The sequence below is a fragment of the Amblyomma maculatum genome, chromosome 7 (assembly GCF_055883805.1).
Source record: "Amblyomma maculatum isolate TAMU_Amacu chromosome 7, ASM5588380v1, whole genome shotgun sequence".
NCBI classification, from domain to species: domain Eukaryota; kingdom Metazoa; phylum Arthropoda; class Arachnida; order Ixodida; family Ixodidae; genus Amblyomma; species Amblyomma maculatum.
In genome coordinates, this window is record NC_139350.1 from 90,224,161 (window position 1) to 90,242,719 (window position 18,559).

The following is an 18,559-nucleotide window of genomic DNA, read 5'->3' on the forward strand; positions in this document are numbered from 1 at the left end:
GAGATGTTATGTTAAACCCAGGACCCCCATTACTCGTGCCTCTGCTAGCGATGACCAATATGCTTTATTAGACGCCCTGAATGAACTGAAAACCGGGCAGGCAAAGCTATTAGATGACGTCCGAAATATTCGTGAAAAGGAATCGGAAAATGATAAAACGGTACAAGATATAAAAGAAAGATTAACCAAAATTGAAGAAGAATACCTATCCCTTACGATAATTAAAGCAGATGTAGAAAGTGCTCAGACGCTCGCAGAGGCAAACGCTTGTCAGAATGAGCTTTTAACTGCCCGACCAAACGACGCCGAAGATAAGGCGCGGAGAAACAACCTGGTGTTATACGGGGTGGACGATGAGTGCGATGAAAGTTGGTCGAGTTCTGAGGAAAAGGTAATCGCCTTCACCAAAGAACATTTGAAACTTTCTACTGAAGCGAGGGACATAGAGCGTGTCCATAGGCCTTGGCGCTTTGCCCCAAATAAAACCAGACCAATTATAGTGAAGTTTGCCCATTTTAAGGACAAACAAACGCTACTTGCGATTACCAGAGAAAAGAAGCATCCTAATATTAATGTAGCCCAAGACTTTTCTCCAGCCACCCGCTTAGCCCGGAAAAACTTGATCGAATTCCAAAAGAAGCAAAGCTTTCGCAGTACTCTTCGCTACAACAGACTAGATGCCGGAAAGGACACATACGTTTACGATCCGGTCAGTAAACAAGTTGTTCTTCGTTCTCCATAGCAATTGGCGCACCATGACGACCAAATGAAATCCATCTCCATCCTTTCCACTAACATAAGGAGCGTGCTGCCGAAACGTGATATCTTTGCTAACCTTATTGATCCATCAGATTCTAATGTCATAGCACTAACTGAGACATGGCTGCATTCATCTATATATGATTCATAAATTTTTCCCTCCCAACCTGACTTCCACGTTTTTCGTGCCAACCGCGACAGCAGACGGGGCGGCGGTGTTCTTATTGCTACTCATCCTGATTTGAATTGCCACCGAATAACTATTCATAATTCTTTAGAAATCGTGTTCGTTTGCTGCAGAGCTGCACACCCCCCATATCATCCTTGGCGCATGCTATCGCCCACCTGATCACGACAGCTCGTTCGTGTCCCAATTCCATGACGCCCTTCACTCTGTACGATCCTTGTATCCGCATTCCCCAATGGTTATATTCGGCGATTCTAACTTCCCTGGTAATACTTGGCCTGACCATTTCACCCTCACCATTTCGAAGGATAATACTGAAAGCGACTTTATTAACACGTGCCTAACATTTTCGCTATCCCAGATCGTTGACTCAGCAACTAGGCATTCCCGTCATTCAGCTAACATCCTGGATCTCGTGCTTAAAAAAAATCCCGATAGAGTTACTCCTCTCGCATACCTAGACGAAGTTAGCTATCATAAAGTAATCCATAGAATATTCCTAACCAAACTTAACCGGGCAGCCAAAACCAATAAGAAACTCACATTATACGACAAAGGTAACTATCGAGATTTCAATGAAGAACTAACAAGGTTTGGGAATTTCTCTCTGTTGATTTTTATGAGCGATCTGTAGAGCAAAACTGCTCAATGTTTAAATCTAAAATGCATGAACTAATGAATACCTATATTCCAACCATAAGCATTAGCGAGCGTAGTTCCTCCCGTCGGTTTAATTCTACACTCAGGCGTCTTAAAAACAAGAAGAATCGTCAGTTCCGTGCAGCCAAACACACCAACAGTCCACAAGCATGGCAGATATACTGAGATACATCCAAACTATATAACTCAGAGGTTACTCAATCTAAACGCTCTTTTTATGAATGCACCTTGCCTAACTTAGCACTAATCCAAAGCAATTCTGGAAGGCAATTAATCCCAAAGATAACGATAAGCCTTTATCATTAATGGATAAGGAAGGACAGCCTGTCCCTAATGACAAGGTAGCGGAAATACTCAATCTAACCTTTTACTCCGTTTTCACAAGAGAGCCAGGCGATAACCTTCCACTTGTTTCCTCGTATAATCATCACATCATGCCAGATATCAACCTTTGCATCCCATGGAATCTTGAAACTAATCGAATCTTTAAAATTGACGTCATCAGCTGGCATCGATGGCATCAATGCTAAAGTGCTCAAAAACACAAATGAAATCACCAGTATTATTTTGTCCCATATTTTTCAGCAGTCATTGTCATCCAGCATCGTCCCTTTTGATTGGAAAGTGGGTAAGATTGTTCCAGTTCCTAAGCCAGGTTCTACTAACTACCGACCCATATCACTAACCAGCGTCTGTTCGAAAATAATGGAACACATTATGTACTCGCATATCACAAGTTTTCTTACATCTGTCAAGTTCTTTCACCCTAACCAGCACGGATTTCAAAAAGGACTTTCATGCGAAACCCAACTCGCACTATTTCTTCACGATATAAGTATTAACGTAGACCTTAACATACCAGTTGACGCCCTCTTCATCGACTTCGAGAAGGCTTTTGACAAAGTCCCTCACAAACGGTTACTACTGAAACTTTCGCAACTAAACCTTAACCCGCTCGTCTTCACCTGGATTCAGGCTTTTCTCACTAACCGTCAGCAATTTCTAGAGGCCACCACACAACTTCTACGCTAACGTACTCTCCGGTGTGCCGCAAGGCACAGTCCTCGGCACTCTCCTTTTCTTAATTTACATCAATGACTTACCTAAAAATATTTCATCAAAAATTCGCTTATTTGCGGACGATTGTGTGATTTACCGTTCTATTAACAGCTAGCTCTGCAGATAGCTATATTCTTCAGTCCTATTTACAAATTTTAGAAGAGTGGTGTCGTAGATGGCTCATGGTCTTAAACACTAACAAAACTGCGCTTGTTTCTTTCCACAGACGACAAAATTACCCTACCCCAAATTATCTTCTGAACGGTTCCAGCATCTCATCCCTCAACTGCATTAAATATCTTGGAGTTGATATCTCGGGTACTCTTAATTGGTCCACACACATTGAGCGCATAATTACCAATGCTGATGGAACTCTCGGCTATCTTCGTCGTAATTTACGCCTGGCTTCACCAGCGGTTAAATTACTGGCTTATAAAACATTAATTCGGCCAAAATTAGAGTATGCATCTGCCATCTGGGACACCGCTCAACTTAACTAAATCCATCGAACTTGCTCAAAACCGCACCGTTCGATTCATCTACTCAAATTACTTGTACTCCACCAATGTTACTTGTCTAAAAAATAATGCATGCCTACCTAACCTCCAACAACGCCGTATTGTTGCAAGACTTTGTTTGTACTATAAAATGTTTCACAATTTTCCTTATAACTGTCCTATTTAGCCTGCTCATCGTTCTTCAGCCCGCACAAGCCACCATAAGGCCGTTTACCCTCCACCTGCTTGCACCGTCACCCATCTTCACTCCTTCTTTGTTCAAACAGCTCGTGACTGGAACAATCTTCCCTCAAGTGCCATCCTTCATACAAGCCCGGACCATTTCAAGAAAGCTATGGAGACATTGTTTTATTAGCACCAGGTTGCTTGCCCACCCCTCATGTAAAGCCCTCACCCAAGGGCCCCTGAGGTATCTGAAATAAATAAATAAATAAATAAATAAATAAATAAATAAATAAATAAATAAATAAATAAATAAATAAATAAATAAATAAATAAATAAATAAATAAATAAATAAATAAATAAATAAATAAGAAGTAGGAACGAGGAACAAATGCGCCTAGACTCGGAGCCAGCCAGTGGTGATGATGTTATGATGCTGCACTTAGCGGGCCGTATACCGATGTGCCAGTTATAAATCGGGCTACGAAAGAGTTCCACTAACCGTAACAAAGGTGTGAAACTTTCGCTGAACACAATGTTTCATTATGCTAAACATCTGTTAATCTCTTTTTTTTTTCCTTGAGAGAACCGCGCTGCTCAGTCGAAATGCTCGATGCGCGGGAATGTGAGTGAGCGCCGATTCTGTGTGTTCCCAATTTTTTACTTTCTTCCTGTGGTTTAGCAAGGTGGCTGGTATGCAGCGAACGGTAGCATCCTGTTTTTGGACGTACTCGTCAAACGGATGGGCATCGCTTGGCCTTCAGAGTCTTCTGAAAACCATGCAGAGAGGCAGAAAAATACCTCGCAAATAAATCGGCTCGCACAACGGCCCACACCACAGCTCACAGGGGTTCAGTGGTTGCGACGCTAGTCAACTGTAAACAAAAAAAGAATCTGTTCTGATCCGGCCAGCCTTGGCAAGGAAATGAATGTGATAGATAAGAAGAGAAGATCGATCTTGAACGAAACGATTGACCACCGATTTTTGTCACCAAATTAAGGAGGAGAACAGTCGAGCACATGCGAAGAGCACAACTGACAGCAAATAAGATTAAACGCGTTGCTTCAGATATCAGAAAACCTCTTCCCGGATTTTCTAAAATACGGGGTGCATATGGCACATGTGCGAACAAGTAAGCAGCGAGACGAAGCTGTCAATCTGAAGGACCCGCTACTACGTGACAAAGTCACGTGGTAGCGAATTCTTCTGTGATCACGATTTGACAACGTGCTCTCGGGGCACCGCCCATACCAAGCGCTCCTCGCCGTTGTTGCATGATCTCCTGAAAAGCCCGTTTTCTCTTATGTGGTGCGCTCCTTTCGTCTTGGACGATTCCCTTAAGGTGTCTGTGATAGACTGTAACGTTGAGTCTGTTTTCTGCGCTAGCCTCAACTAGTCGTCTGTGAGCTCCGTTAGACATTCATGCCTCTTCCAAAATCATCCACTTCGGCTTCCGGAGCAGGCGCTTTGCTGAGGGCACCAAAATGGCTCATTGCAGCTCCTGGTCAGTGTTCTAGATCAAACGTATATTCTGTAACTTCAGATACCATTTCCCCGCACCTGACACCAGATCTCACTTTGAGAAGGCAGTCGTGAGAAAAGGTGGGCATTTGATTTCAAAAATTCCAACCTCACTCAACCTCACGCAGAGAGGTTGGGGTTTGCCCAGTTGACCTTCCCTAAATTCTTCAGAAGCTATCACCGACCTCACTCAACCTCACCTCAAACTCAGACTGTGAGTCTGAGGTTGATTGCTGGACCTAAAAAAAAGAAGTAAAAGGCTTTTTCATGTGAGGACGCTAATTATAAAACGCCATGGCGCAAATCCTGTGCCGTGACATGCCAGAATGATGACATAAACTTTAGATAGCATTAAATATGATGAGGCTTACTGGTTAAGTAAGCAAAGAAAGTGAGTATTTCTCGGACCTATTGATTCATTGCAGGCTGACCTAACGGCAGTATAATTAGTCAGTCTCAATTCTTCAAATATTTTCAAATAAAAACTGTTATAATTTATCTTTTGTTATGGTGGACTTTCGTACAGCCTATTTCCCGCTCTCATGCTTGTATGTCCTTGGAGGTGCGGGATACGAATACCTGAATGTACTTTGGCATCAAGTGAAACCTTGCCCATATTTGCGACTGTCCTGCAGTGTTCCTCCACCACAAGCAATTATGTCTTGATGGCAACCTTTTGCTGCGAATTAAAATTTAATCGTTCGACAAAATGATATAGCATTCTATAGCGTTTCTTCATTTTCACATCTCTGTTACAACACAAGAGAGATCTGTCATTTACGTGTTGGTCAATAGAAGCTGTAATACCATAACACTCGTTATTAAATTAACTTGCCGCTTGTGACTCATCACATGAAGCAGACGGAGCAAAACGTTACCATGGGCAGAGACGAGTCATTACGAAAAGCTAAAGCGTGTTTGCACTGTTAAATTAACGCTGCTTCCCATACTCCTGACGAGTGGGTTGGCCTTCATGGGACAAGTGTAGTGTTAAATTATTCGAAAGTTGGCGCTCTCTACTTATAGCAATGAATGATGAATTTACAGCCTCACAACGGTTATTTCATCATTAATGTCAATAAAGAATTAATACGTTGTATTAAAGATCATTCGCACGTTACGTTGAGATGCCGAGAGAAGCTCAACTGCCGGTTCCTTTGTTCCCACAGCATCTTGTCGCAATGAATGCATTCCAAGGTCACAGTGTTTTTCGTTACTTTTGCACGGCCAAAGTGACGTAAATGTCTTCGATGTAATGCGATAACTACGTGCGCATACATCATCATCAGCATATTTCAATTGTTTTCGATATCTCTACCATAACTACACTTAAAAGCATCGGCGTACAGGGCGCATGACACGTTTGAAGCAGAGTATATATACTGTACTGCAACCATGCGCCCTGTACGCCGAACGTAACAACGCGAAAGACCTCGAAGATGGGCGGACTTTAGCTGGAAAGGACGAAAACTCCATCATAAATGGCAAGTCGTCGGCCACACCCAGGTTACGTGTCTTCGCTTCAGAAAGACGCCCCCCCCCCTTCCTTTATTCCTCTCAAAACGTCCAGACGCGGGAAGAAGAGGTAGTCTCTGAAAATGGCGTTTTGTTTCTAAATACTGTGTTTCCGGTCGATTTCGTGCCGCTCACTGAAGCCGTTTGGGGGCAACTCCCAGGCGGACGTTCAAGTGTGCCTCGATACCTTCGCCTGCGCTGGCCATCGAGGCACCTTATAGGACGTTCCAGGAACGTGTGATATCGATGAGCACGCGAGTTTGAAGCACGAGCGTTTCAACGTGACGAGAGAATGGCACCCACTGAAAGAATTGTGCACGAATCCTTGTCCCACGTTACGCAAGTTTTTCGCCTGTCTTCGACGAGAAGGCCAGCGGATGGTGAGTATAGTGGCGCTAGCTACACGCACAAAGAGCTGAGTTCGAGCACTGACGGAGATGCCTGCGTGGTCGGCAAGCGACAGCAGTCCGCACAGCGGCCGCGGATTTCTGAGAAGCGAGACTGGCCTGTTTTATATTAAGGCGAAAGCCTTTATAGGCTCATGAATGTCCGCCCGCGCGTGTGTCCGCGAGATATCGCGAGATTCCAATTTACGCCCTTGCTGAATATTTCATTTGGCGATTCCTCGAACGCCGCATCACACAGCACACAGAACCAAACGCAGTAAAGGAGGAATCAGCTGGTTTCAACTTCATTTACAGGAAAGAAAAGGCGTAGGATCTGTCATACTTCTTTGCGGATATCTGAATCGCGCCGTTAGTGAAGGGAGGAAGGTGGGAGAGGAAGAAGAAAGAGAGGAAGGTGCCGCAGAGGAGGGATACAGAGTAATTTCGACAACATGAGAATCTTTAATGTACACTGACATCGCAAAGTACACGGACGCTGTATCGGTTTGCCTCTATTCGGTCCAAAAGGTGCAGGTTTGTGCATGATAATCCAGTAAACGTATGTAGTGCTGAAGGGTCAACACAAAGTTACGTTTGTGGGTTCTCCCAGAAACATAAAGAATTGTTTACCGGGTCCACTGTCGCGGGGCCATCAGGAGGAGTCAACGGTAATGTTGGGAGGAGCGGCCATGGTCAAAGGGCCGCTTGATGCGGGCAGATATTACCATTCATAGAAGGGATGTTATCCCGACAGCGATATTGAAGGTGCAGGCAAAGTTCGCCTTAATGGAGCATTTAGAAATACAGTCCCATCTGATTTGATGTACGTCGTGAGCAAAAGTGGTATACAACACTCAGCCGGTGACCGAGCATGGGAAAACTGAATCTCACTGCCATCTAACGACAGCGGCAAATGTACGGACAGCGACATGCATGCATGCTGATAAAATGGGAATCGCAAATATCGTTTCGATCCCAGATAGGTGTTGCTAAATGGCATTGCAATGCAGTTTTCCTGAGATTCGCCACCGGCGGATTGTTGTATATACCACTTTGCTCACGACTCCAGGTCCCATTCAGCCTGTCTGGTAATGACGAGTGCGTGGCCCCTCAGCTGATTACATTGCGTGCAATATCGCGCCATTTGGCGAGAGGGATAGATGCTCATGTAACATCTGATGAGCTTAGGCGAGTGCAGGAACAAACTTCTGAGATAGCCGTGCATTTATGCAGGCAGAAGAGGCCACCTGTGAAGCGATTGAGGAGAGCGCGAGATCTAGACAGGACACTGAACACCACGGCGTTATAAAGCAGATTTACGACTGTTCAGGAGGAAGCGACTGCATCAGCATCATCGGCACTGGGCGGGAAGTAACGCACTGAAAAATGCGCGAAAGAGCAAACAGAAGATACTTCACTGAAGAGTTTATGGGTACAGGGACGCACTAGAACGCATGGCGTGGTGATCCAAGATATGGACGCTTGTTTCACAAAGAGGACATAGATGGAAAGCAGTGCAAAAAGCTGGTTCTATCAGAGATGCGCCGAAGGAAAATGCTGACCGTAGTCCATGATATAGCGCGCAGCGGGCATTTTTCATAGAAAAAACAAAGCAACGTATTCGCAGTGCTTCCTGTTGGCCAACAGTGCCTGCAGACGTGAGGAAGCATTACCAGTCATCTCATACGTGTCAGACTTTCGCCAACCGGGAGGTGGGCGACCGAGTTCCAATAACTGCTTTGATACGGCCGCAACATCCATTTCAAGTTGTTTATTTTGACCACATGTCCTATTGAGCTGGCTTCTGCGCACGGACATCGGCATGTATCGTGTTAAATTGACATTTGCACGAGATGGCCGGAAGTAAGTCAGCTGCGAGTACTAACTGCCAAAGCCACCTGTCAGGCGCTGTTGGTTATTTTCGCGCGTTTCTGCGTACCAGAGTTGGTGTGCAGTTTTCAAGGTGCTAATTTTACGGCAGCGTTAACGAGAGAGTTGACAGAATGGTTTGAAGCATGGATACATTTCTCTACGCCAGAACATCTGCAGAGCAATGCGTTCATAGAGAGGTGGAATGGGGTGTTCAGGTCCATGTCGAGACACGTGATACACGATCATGCGACGGACAGGGATGGATCATACCTTCCCTACTTTGGGCGTACCGTCAACTGCCACACGAACCACAGCAATACCCCCTTCCGACCTCATGTACGGCAGGGTGGTACAGAGACCACCTAGCATACTGCAAAATATATGAACTAGGGCATGGGAGCTTCCGTCAGGGTAAATAAAGCTGCATCTGCGTATCTGGCCGAGCTCCGAGCGAGAATGGCTGAAGCAGCGCATGCCGCAGACCAACGAATTGAGCGAATACAACGGTAATATACTGACAGGTACAACAACCTCAAGGCTAGGCAGAAATCATTTGAGGTGGGTGAGCAAATAATGATCCTCGAAACAGATGGCCGGGTTGGGAAAATGTTTTCCAAGTGGATCCGTCCTGCCGAAGTGAAACGGCAGGTGAGCTCAGACAGCTATATTATCCAGTCCCGGAAGATGCAGAAAATTAGTGCACGCGAACCGCCTCGTATTACGCTGTGCGAATAACATAGGTATGGTCTTTGAATCAGATGAAGAGTTTGGAGCGATTGAAAAAACCCCGGGATTCAGTGAAAACGGGAGGACAGGGGCTGAGGAAAACACGGATTTGTCAAAACCGACAGTTAGTGGATCTAGATCACCTGTTGAAACGGTACAGCAGCGCATTTTCTGAAAAGCCGGAAAGGTGTATATTGGTGAGTACAAAATGGCCTTGCTTCAAGGAGCAAAGGCTACCAATTCGTAACATATCGTGTGCCGATAGCACTAAGAGGAGAGGTACAATGACAGGTTAAACAACTGATGCATTGGAGACTCGTGTATTCGGTAAAAAATATTTTTGCACACCCGGTTATGGTGCGTTGCTAAAAAAAGATGGTACGGTAAGAGTGTGCATTGACTACTGTCACTTGAATGCTGTCACTGAGGCTGATGGCTTTACGATGAAAAAAACCCGCGAGCGGCTTTACGAAGTAGCCAGGGCTTAATACATCTTCCTTCTAGATATGACGAGAGTTTACTGGTAAATTTCGGTCAAACCAGAGTCTCAGAAGAACACTGGCTAAGAAAAAAGCGGCATCCAGCTATCAAAGGACCCCCTCCAACCAGTAGCTGTCGAGCTATACCATGACGTCAGGACCGACTGCCTCGCACCTGCGAGTAGCGCTTTGAACCATTTTTTTTTTTCGAGCGAGTCCGTGCTGGCAAAGAGTTCCTAAATGCGTCGTAAGTTCCAGCAAGAATACAGACCTTTACTCAATTCGATCAATAGTCGCTTGCTCACCAGAGTACAACAGGTAAAACGACGAATTCTGATGGTGAATTTCAGCACTGTCGAGTTTTTACGAAACCTCTTCGTTCTGCGCTTCACTGCATCTCTTTTTCCGCTATGGAGCCCTACGAGGTGACACCGCTGGCGACACCGACGGGCGGACGTGGCTACAGTCTAACGCGACAACCGGAGGCGGCCATTTGGCAAATGTCTTGACCATAAGGAAAGGCAGGACGCACACAAACGCAGAATGACAACTTTATTTCGTGAAGAAAATCAAGGCATATATACGCGATCTCCGCTACTATCTAATCACAAAAAACAGTAAGCGAAGAAGTGACGTGCACTAAATCAACAAAAAATATCAAATTCTGTTGCAGAGATGATAAACTTAACCATGGCCGGCCCACTAAGTAAACCAAAACCAAAATCTTCCAGTCTAACGGATTGTCAGCACAACCATCAAATGGTAATGCACGAATACAACACAGTGATGCAAGACAAAACCCATAGTACATCATACTACCATCTTCAGGCTGGACAACGAAACATGGTATAAAAACCAGGTCACACAAGCAGCTTATACAAGCCTCGTCAGAAAAAATAAATGCAGTGAAAAAGGGTACCAAGTCAGGCTAAAACCAATTGTCTAACATTAATACCAACCACAACAACAAGTCGCGAAGCTATGACATCCGACCAACACGCAACCCACAACGCAGACTCATAAAAGAAGGCCAAAGCAGAGCCTAAACATGACCTTCCAAAAACTTAAATTCTTTTTCCGACAACGAAATAGAGGGCTTGCTGACGCAAAAGCTTGTGGTGCTGATGTAGAAGGTTTCAATTACTAGGCGCTCCCATTTGTCTTTCAACCTGGCCAGAAACTTCGTCATCTCAAAGTAAGGCACGCATTCCCGTTTGTTTTCTTTCTTGCAGTCAGCACAGTGCGCGGCCAAAAACCCTCTTTCATTTTTCTCCGCATTCAACTTGTGCTCTTTTGCTCTTTCATTAAAGTATCTGCCGGTTTGGCCTATGTAAACTTTTCCACAACTTAGGGGAATGCGGTAAACTACTCCAGGAGCACATTCTGTGAATTTCCTTTTATGTTTGATAGTGCAAGGAGGCTTCCTATTCTCTTTCATCATCGCACACACCTTCGAGAGTTTGCAAGGTGCGGAGAAAACGATGTTGACGCCGCCTTACTTCGTAATTCTCTTGACATTGTGCGAAAATTTATGAAAATACGGGATTAAGTGGATCTTCACTGACTGCTCTTCTTGATTACTTTTGCTGCCAGACTTCATTTTCTGTAGCAATTTCTCGCACACGCTCGAAATGATATGCGGAGGATATCCGGCAGCTCGCAAACGCTGAAGCTGATGCTGAAAACTTTCTTCAGCCATATGGACGCATGACTTTTCCAGGGCCGACGTGATGCACTACGAAATGATGCCTCTCTTGACCAGCTTTGAATGGGCACTGCTATATGGAAGCAGCGCTTTTTTCGACCTGGGTTTGAAGAACCAACATATACATTGTTCCCCTATTTGCATCACTAAGTCCAGGAACTGAAGCTGTCCCTCTAAAGGAAAATCGCTGGTGAACTGGAGCCCGCCGGAAACACTCGAAAAAGTGGACAGGACCATCGCGGCCGTATCTTGGATGATACGGCCGCGATGGTCCTGTCCACTTTTTCGAGTGTTCGAGTATATATATATATATATATATATATATATATATATATATATATATAAGGCCGTAAGAAAGAGCGCGCGCCCTCTTCGCTGCGGGAACAATGGGAACTTTTCTCCTTGAGCTACGTTCTCCGCCACCGCAAGGGGCGCGACCTGCTCACTGTTCGCTCCGCGTCTGCTTCAGCGGCGGCGGGTGGTTTTTGCCTGGTTTCGTGTTGTCGCTCGCGAGTTTCGTGGTGAGTGCAGCCCCGAAATTAAAGAGCACAGAGGGTAGATGCTGCAGCGGCATGTCGTCAACGTACTACACGTGAACGGATATAAAAAACTCTGTCGTTCAGCAAACGTTCGACAAGCATGGCATACATTGCGGCATGGTAGTTACTTTTGTTCATTTTAATCCGAATTTTTCGCAAGCCTGTAAACGAATGGGAACAAAAAGAAAACTGAATGAGCAGTGATCACATCGAAGCTTCTTCAAGGCTAACATGACAGCAACTCGTCTGCAACAGCAAAACCGTCTTTCAGCGCTAGATGCGAAACCATTCAGGTAGCACCGAAGATGAAAATAATTTCATAAAAATGTAATGTAAATTGCAAAATGCTTGCATGATATAAAGTATTAGTATAACAGTCAAAGTAAACGTTGTAGGGTAGAGTTTTAAGTGTTATTACAATTCATATACTTGGCAATGTGTGGTATTATAAACATTATTTTAATTTTGCAAATAAACATTGTTTTAATGAACTTTTTACATAATATTGTGCTTAATATGAAAACAAAAATGGTTGATATTCATGACACCACTTGTGCACGATGTGGTAAAAAAAGGCCAATAAATGATGAAGGTGATACTCGATGCAGTGACTTACAAATGAGTTCACCTGCTATAACGAAAGTATGCAAGAAACTTCTAAAGCGTTAAAGAAGGACACTCTCACTGAAGACTCATGTCAAGCCTCATATAGCGACCCATTGAGGCTCTCTTCGGGAAAGTAAGGTTAATGTGCGGAAGGGAATGACATATGCCAGATGCGAGGGCCGTAACAGCTAGCGGCACATGACTATACATGACTACATTGTCAAGACGGACGTTTCATCTGAGAGCAAAATCAAGGCACTGAAGGAAGTGATGGCATCTCCTACCATCCCATTTTCCACTGTCACATATTCCGGTTCACCTTACGTCGCTGGATATATCGTTTAGTTAATCAGCTTCGGGTCTGACGCTCGCGCTATTCTTCTTGAAACTAGCGAAAGAAGCAGCCCCATGCAGTACGCTCTTCTACGAGGACAATGTTCTAGTGGACTGCATTATCTGAAACCATGAGCTTGTTGGCCTATTGGCCAAACCTTTTTTTTTTTTTCGAAAAAGCTGCCGTGCACCTAATACACACAAATGTTCTCGAAGTACTTAAGATCGGTGATTCAGTCAGCATTTCAGAGCTCAACACTGAGTTGCCAGAAAGGAATTGACAACGTATATGTAATTAGGTCCGTTTCTTTGATATTTTAAAAATTTCTCAGAATTCTTCTTCTCAATTAATTATACCAGGAAAGTGACAGAGAAGACCGAAAGGCCAACTCCTTATGTGCACAAGCCGTGCAGGAAGATTTTGAGCCTGAATTTTCTAGACGCAGGTCGCTTTTTGATGAATTGATGAATATATAGTGCAATGTGTAACTTTGAACGAATTTTTTTTTATTGTTTGCTGCTCTTTTCGATTCTGCTTAACTGTTTATGCCCATTTCATTGATTAAAAGTAGTCGCGAGACTACATATACATCTCTTTCAACCGACTGATACGTTTTGAACGAAGCTAGAACAGCCCAGTCCACTAGACAAGTGAAATTTTTACTATATGGGTAAATTTTTGTTATTTACTCTGAATCTGAGACGCGCCATGAATTTTTGCCGGTGCCTTCTGATCTAAACGAAAACGGTAGCGGTTGACAGAATCTCCACCCAACTGCTCACCATGCACTCACGTCAGGTTGCGCTGCACCTGCTTAAAACATTCAAAGGCAGATTGCATAGCCTGGTAAATTTATTTTTGTACAAAACTTAGAGGTAAAAAATGTTGAAGTGTACCCGAAGCTTCATTCGACCGTGCACGGCCGCACTGACGAAGGAGCGCGCGCGTGAGCGGATTGTTGACTGTATTTTATTCCTCATACACGATAAATGTTCGATGTTGATGACGGACTTTGTATAAACCATAAGGGGCGAAATGTCAGGACCTGCCAGTTGCAACTGACGCGGGCGAAGCTAAAAGCGAGCGCGCGTTTCCCTTGCGCGTAAACGGCTGTAGCGGAGGAGCAGCAGTGGGGCTGTGGCGACCCCACCGAGGCGCGGCAGGCGGTTGAAACAGACCCCATTGGAGAGGCCGTAAGAGAAGAGAAGCGCTCTCTCCCTCGAGACCGGCCGTGGGTCAAGGTACGACACGCGTAAGCTACGACGTAAGCTGAGCGCAAGCGTAGCTTACGTCTTAGCTTACGCGAGTCGTGCCCTGACCAAAGCAGAGACCAACTATACAGTAATAGAAAGAAAATGTCTGGCGATTGTTTGGGCCATCACTAAAAAATTTCGTCCTTACTTATATGGTCGACCAATCGATGTCTTCACCCATCACCATGCTCTGCGCTGGTTGTCGTACCTCAAAGGTCCTTCCAGCCGCCTCGCCCGCGGGGCTCTCTGTTTTCAAGACTATGACATTCGTGTCCTTTATCGGTCTGACGCCCTTTCACGCTCCCCTGTGACCTCTGACCCTGGACCACATGCTGTCGCTGGCCTCACGCCTTTCTCCCTTGAAACTATGGATATGGCATCTGAGCAGCGCAAAGATGCCCGGATTCTTTCATTCATGAACTTTCCGGCCAACCAATCGCAGTGCCATCATTCTCGAGCTCTGTGACGTCAAGCCCATCACTTTACTATCCGTGACAACCTCCTTTACCGCAGAAACTACCTCCCTGATGGCTTAAAATGGCTGCTTGTTATTCCCCGACATCTCCGATCAGTCATTTGCGCGAGCTTTCACGATGACCCACAGTGCGCCCATGCTGGATTCCTGAAAACAAATACCCGCCATCGTTACTACTGGCAGGGCATGTATCTTTTGTTCGCCAGTACGTCCGCTCTTGTATCAACTGTCAGCGTCGCAAGAACCCACCACGCCCTCCAGCTCCCCTGCAGCATCTACCTTGTCCACTTCGGCCATTTGCAAGTGCTGGAATCGACCTTTACAAGCCTCTTCCCTGCTCTTCCGCCAGCAGCAGGTGGATCATTGTTGCCATCGACCAGCTGACCAGATAGGCTGAAACTGCTGCTTTACCAGCTGCAACTGCTCGTGACGTAGCTGGTTTCATCCTTGAGGACCTTATCCTGCGGCATGGTGCGCCACAGGAATTACTTAGTGACCGTGGTCGTGTGTTTTTGTCTGATGTAGAAGCCCTTCTTCAGGCGTGCAGTGTTATTCATCGTAAGACGTCTGCCTACCATTCCCAGACAAATGGAATGGTCGAGCGATTTAATCGGACCCTGGGAGAAATGTTGGCTACGTATGGTTCATCCAGCCACTCAAATTGGGACCGTGTGTTATCATTCCTAACTTTCGCCAACAATTCTGCTACGCAAACGACTACCGGTTTCTCACCTTATTTCCTTCTGTAAGGCCGGTAACCTTGTTGCACAATGGACACGATCCTACTCTACCGTCCTGAAGTCTCTGAATTGACACCCATTTCTCAAGCTGCTGCCTATGCCGAAGAGTGCAGTCAGATGGCCCGTCAAATCACAACTCGAAACCAGTTCCACCAGAAAAACTTCCACGCCGGTTCCTCATGTCTGCCGCCTGTTTATCGTCCAGAATAGTTGGTGGGGCTTTGGATGCCTTATTCTACTTCAGGCCAGTCGCCCAAGTTTCAGAGTCGATACCAGAGACCCTATCGTGTGCTTAAGCAAACTTCCCCGGGTAATTACCTTAACAAGCCCCTCACGCCGCCAACAGACCATCGCCGACGAGGACGTGAAATTGTGCACCTTGACCGCCTCGAACCGTACTATGATCCTGGCATCGTGGCCTCCGCTTAATCCGCTAGGATGGCGTCTTTTCACAGGGGGAGTATTGTAAGAGAGATGCCTCACCAGCGAAAAAGCAGAAAGAAGAAGAAAACGGAGACGTCGCGCGCCGACGACAGTGAAGTTGTGAAGACGACAAAAAGAACGAAGCTCGAGCTGTCGCTGCGAACGCTTTCTCACTCACCAGTGGTCAAGCGTCTGCATGCCCCGGGTTGTTTTCACGCAAAGAATTTTAGCAAACATTGGTGTGGACCTCGGTTCTATATGTCCTATTGGCTGCTCAACGTCCTTTGTGGATATAAATTATGATTCTATATTTCTATCTAATGACCTTCAAGTCTAATATCCAGTCTCCTATGTGATCACATGGAAAAGTTCCCTGATCACACTGTAATTGCCACTAATGCTTCTGTGACTGCGCAGAAAGCAGCGATTGGAATTTTTTCAGAGTTTCTTTCCTGAAGTTTATCGGTGCGTGTCCCGGATTACACACCGATATTTTTAGCAGAGTTTATGGCAATTTGACTAGCACTACTAAAAGTTCCCTGCAGTAAATTAAAAATAATTTCTCTATCAGACTCTCTTTCCGTTTTGTTGTCACTGGAGTAAGCACGGGACGCTCTGTTTTGCCGCTCACTAAAATATTTCATACCGGTGTGGGTGAAAGAAATACGGTTCATCTGGGTCCCCGGTCACAGCGGTATTTTCTAGAACGAAGCGGCAGCTTTCCTGGCTAAATGAGCTCTTTATGCATCTGTTTCATGTACCATCCCTAATATCACCATTTTTGGAATGTCACGTTTCCAGCGTTATCAATACCTAGCCGCTTCATGCAATGATCCCTTGCTATCTACAGCCGAATACCAGCATCTCATATACTCATGGAAAGTTCGTTCATGTGAATCACGGCAGTGTGAGGTAACGATGACTCTTATGAGATGCAGGATTCCTAGCCTAAATCTTTATTTATGTAGTGTTATAAAACGTTCTGCATTATAGTTCCGCCGTTGGCGAACGCCGTTTGGCGTACGCCAGCCAGAATGCCTTCCACCTTTCCCCCTCTCCCGGTCAGGCTATATAAGCCCGTTGTTCGGCCTGAATAAACGCCTTTCTACTTCGAGCGTCCGCCTGTGGCTCATGGAAGCACGGAACGCGCAATGCGCATCCTTGTGATGTAACAGTGGCGACGAGCCCATTGCGAACCCACGACGAGAACCAACCTGAAAGAACGGTCAAGACTGAGACGCTGGATGCAACCAGTTCAACCATGGCACATCACCAACTTCCCGAGTATGACGACCGCGATGACAACTGCAGCGCATATCTGACGAAGGTTGAAGCCTACTTCGAAGCAAGTAGAATCGAAGATCCAATGAAGAAAAGGGCGTTGCTCATCTCTGCGCTAAGCACATGCACAGTCCAAGTGCTTTCAGGTAAAGTTATACCGAAGAAGGCAAATGCGATGAAGTACGAAGAAGTAATCGAAGTGTTAAGTTCGTACTTTGACCCAAAACACCACGAAATAGCGGAGAGTTTCCGCTTTTTCAACCGTCGCCAGCTGGAAAATGAGTCTATTCATACCTTCATTGTCGAAATTCGCCAAATAGCGGATAGCTGCAAGTTCGGGAGCATGCTCGATAGAATGCTTCGCGACAAGATAGTATGCGGCGTCCGGTCAAGTGCCCTGGAAAAGCAGCTTTTGGCGAAAACAGACCTCACCCTGCAGGAAGCCGAAGCGATAGCGTTCAGCTCTGAGGCAGCAGAACAGGGTGCCAACGCGATTTCTTCGGACTTGACAGCTGTAATGAAGGTAAGCGCACGTCGACAGAGCTTCGACGAGCCGGTATTAGAGTGTGGACGGTGCGGAAGCACTAAACACAACGGAAACGCGTGTGGCTGGACGAACGCTCGATGCTACCGCTGCTGCAGGTGCGGGCACCTTGCTAGAAAATGTCTTAGCGACGTCAGCAAGGAACGCCGGAAAAACTATGCTCGGAGCAGGTCAAGCCAAGCTCTAAATGTAACAGAGGAGAGTTTGGATGACGCTGCCGACAGCATGCATATCTGGACTTTAGTTGCGTTTCGGAAAGCTCAATTGGAACCTCCGATTCGCCGAACGTTCACGTGGTGTGACAGCGATATAGAGATGATCGTCGATACTGGTTCGGCTGTGTGTGTTGTGCCTAGGCAAGTTTTTGAGCAGCACAAGAAACAGTGGCCACCATTGTCGCCGTGCCATATCAAACTTTCCTGTTACCTAGGAACCTTACCAGTGCTGGGGCAGTTGAATATGCTTGTTTCGTACAACAGGGCCAGAGTTGAGGGCTCATTAATTGTTGTTGACTGTTCAGGACCAAGTCTCTGCGGACGCGAATTGATATCAAAGTTCAGCAACGCAGGGTCGTCAGTCCTCAACGTCGGTGCTAAGCTGACGGAGAGCTTAGGGAAGAACTGCACATCAACGGTTGACAATGGGCTCTCGGAATTCCAAGATGCTTTCAGCAAAAATTGGGCCTGACAGACCAGTGCATCTGCTAATGAAAGAAGGAGCCACACCAAAATTCTGTAAGGCCCGTTCTCTTCCATTTGAATCGCGCGACAAGGTATCCAAAGAGATTGAAAGGCTTGAAACTATCGGAGTGTT

General features: G+C 45.7%; 1 protein-coding gene across 1 annotated transcript in view; it reads left to right on the forward strand.

Moving 5' to 3' along the window:
- Positions 1 to 18,237, forward strand: part of LOC146183929 (uncharacterized) — a 30,373-nt gene extending 12,136 nt beyond the window's left edge. The window contains exons 2-3 of the mRNA XM_084608439.1: positions 17,097 to 17,725; positions 18,226 to 18,237. Coding sequence (XP_084464565.1) covers positions 17,097 to 17,725; positions 18,226 to 18,237 — 641 coding nt within the window. The remainder of the gene's footprint in view (positions 1 to 17,096; positions 17,726 to 18,225) is intronic.
- The last annotated feature ends 322 nt before the right edge of the window (positions 18,238 to 18,559 follow it).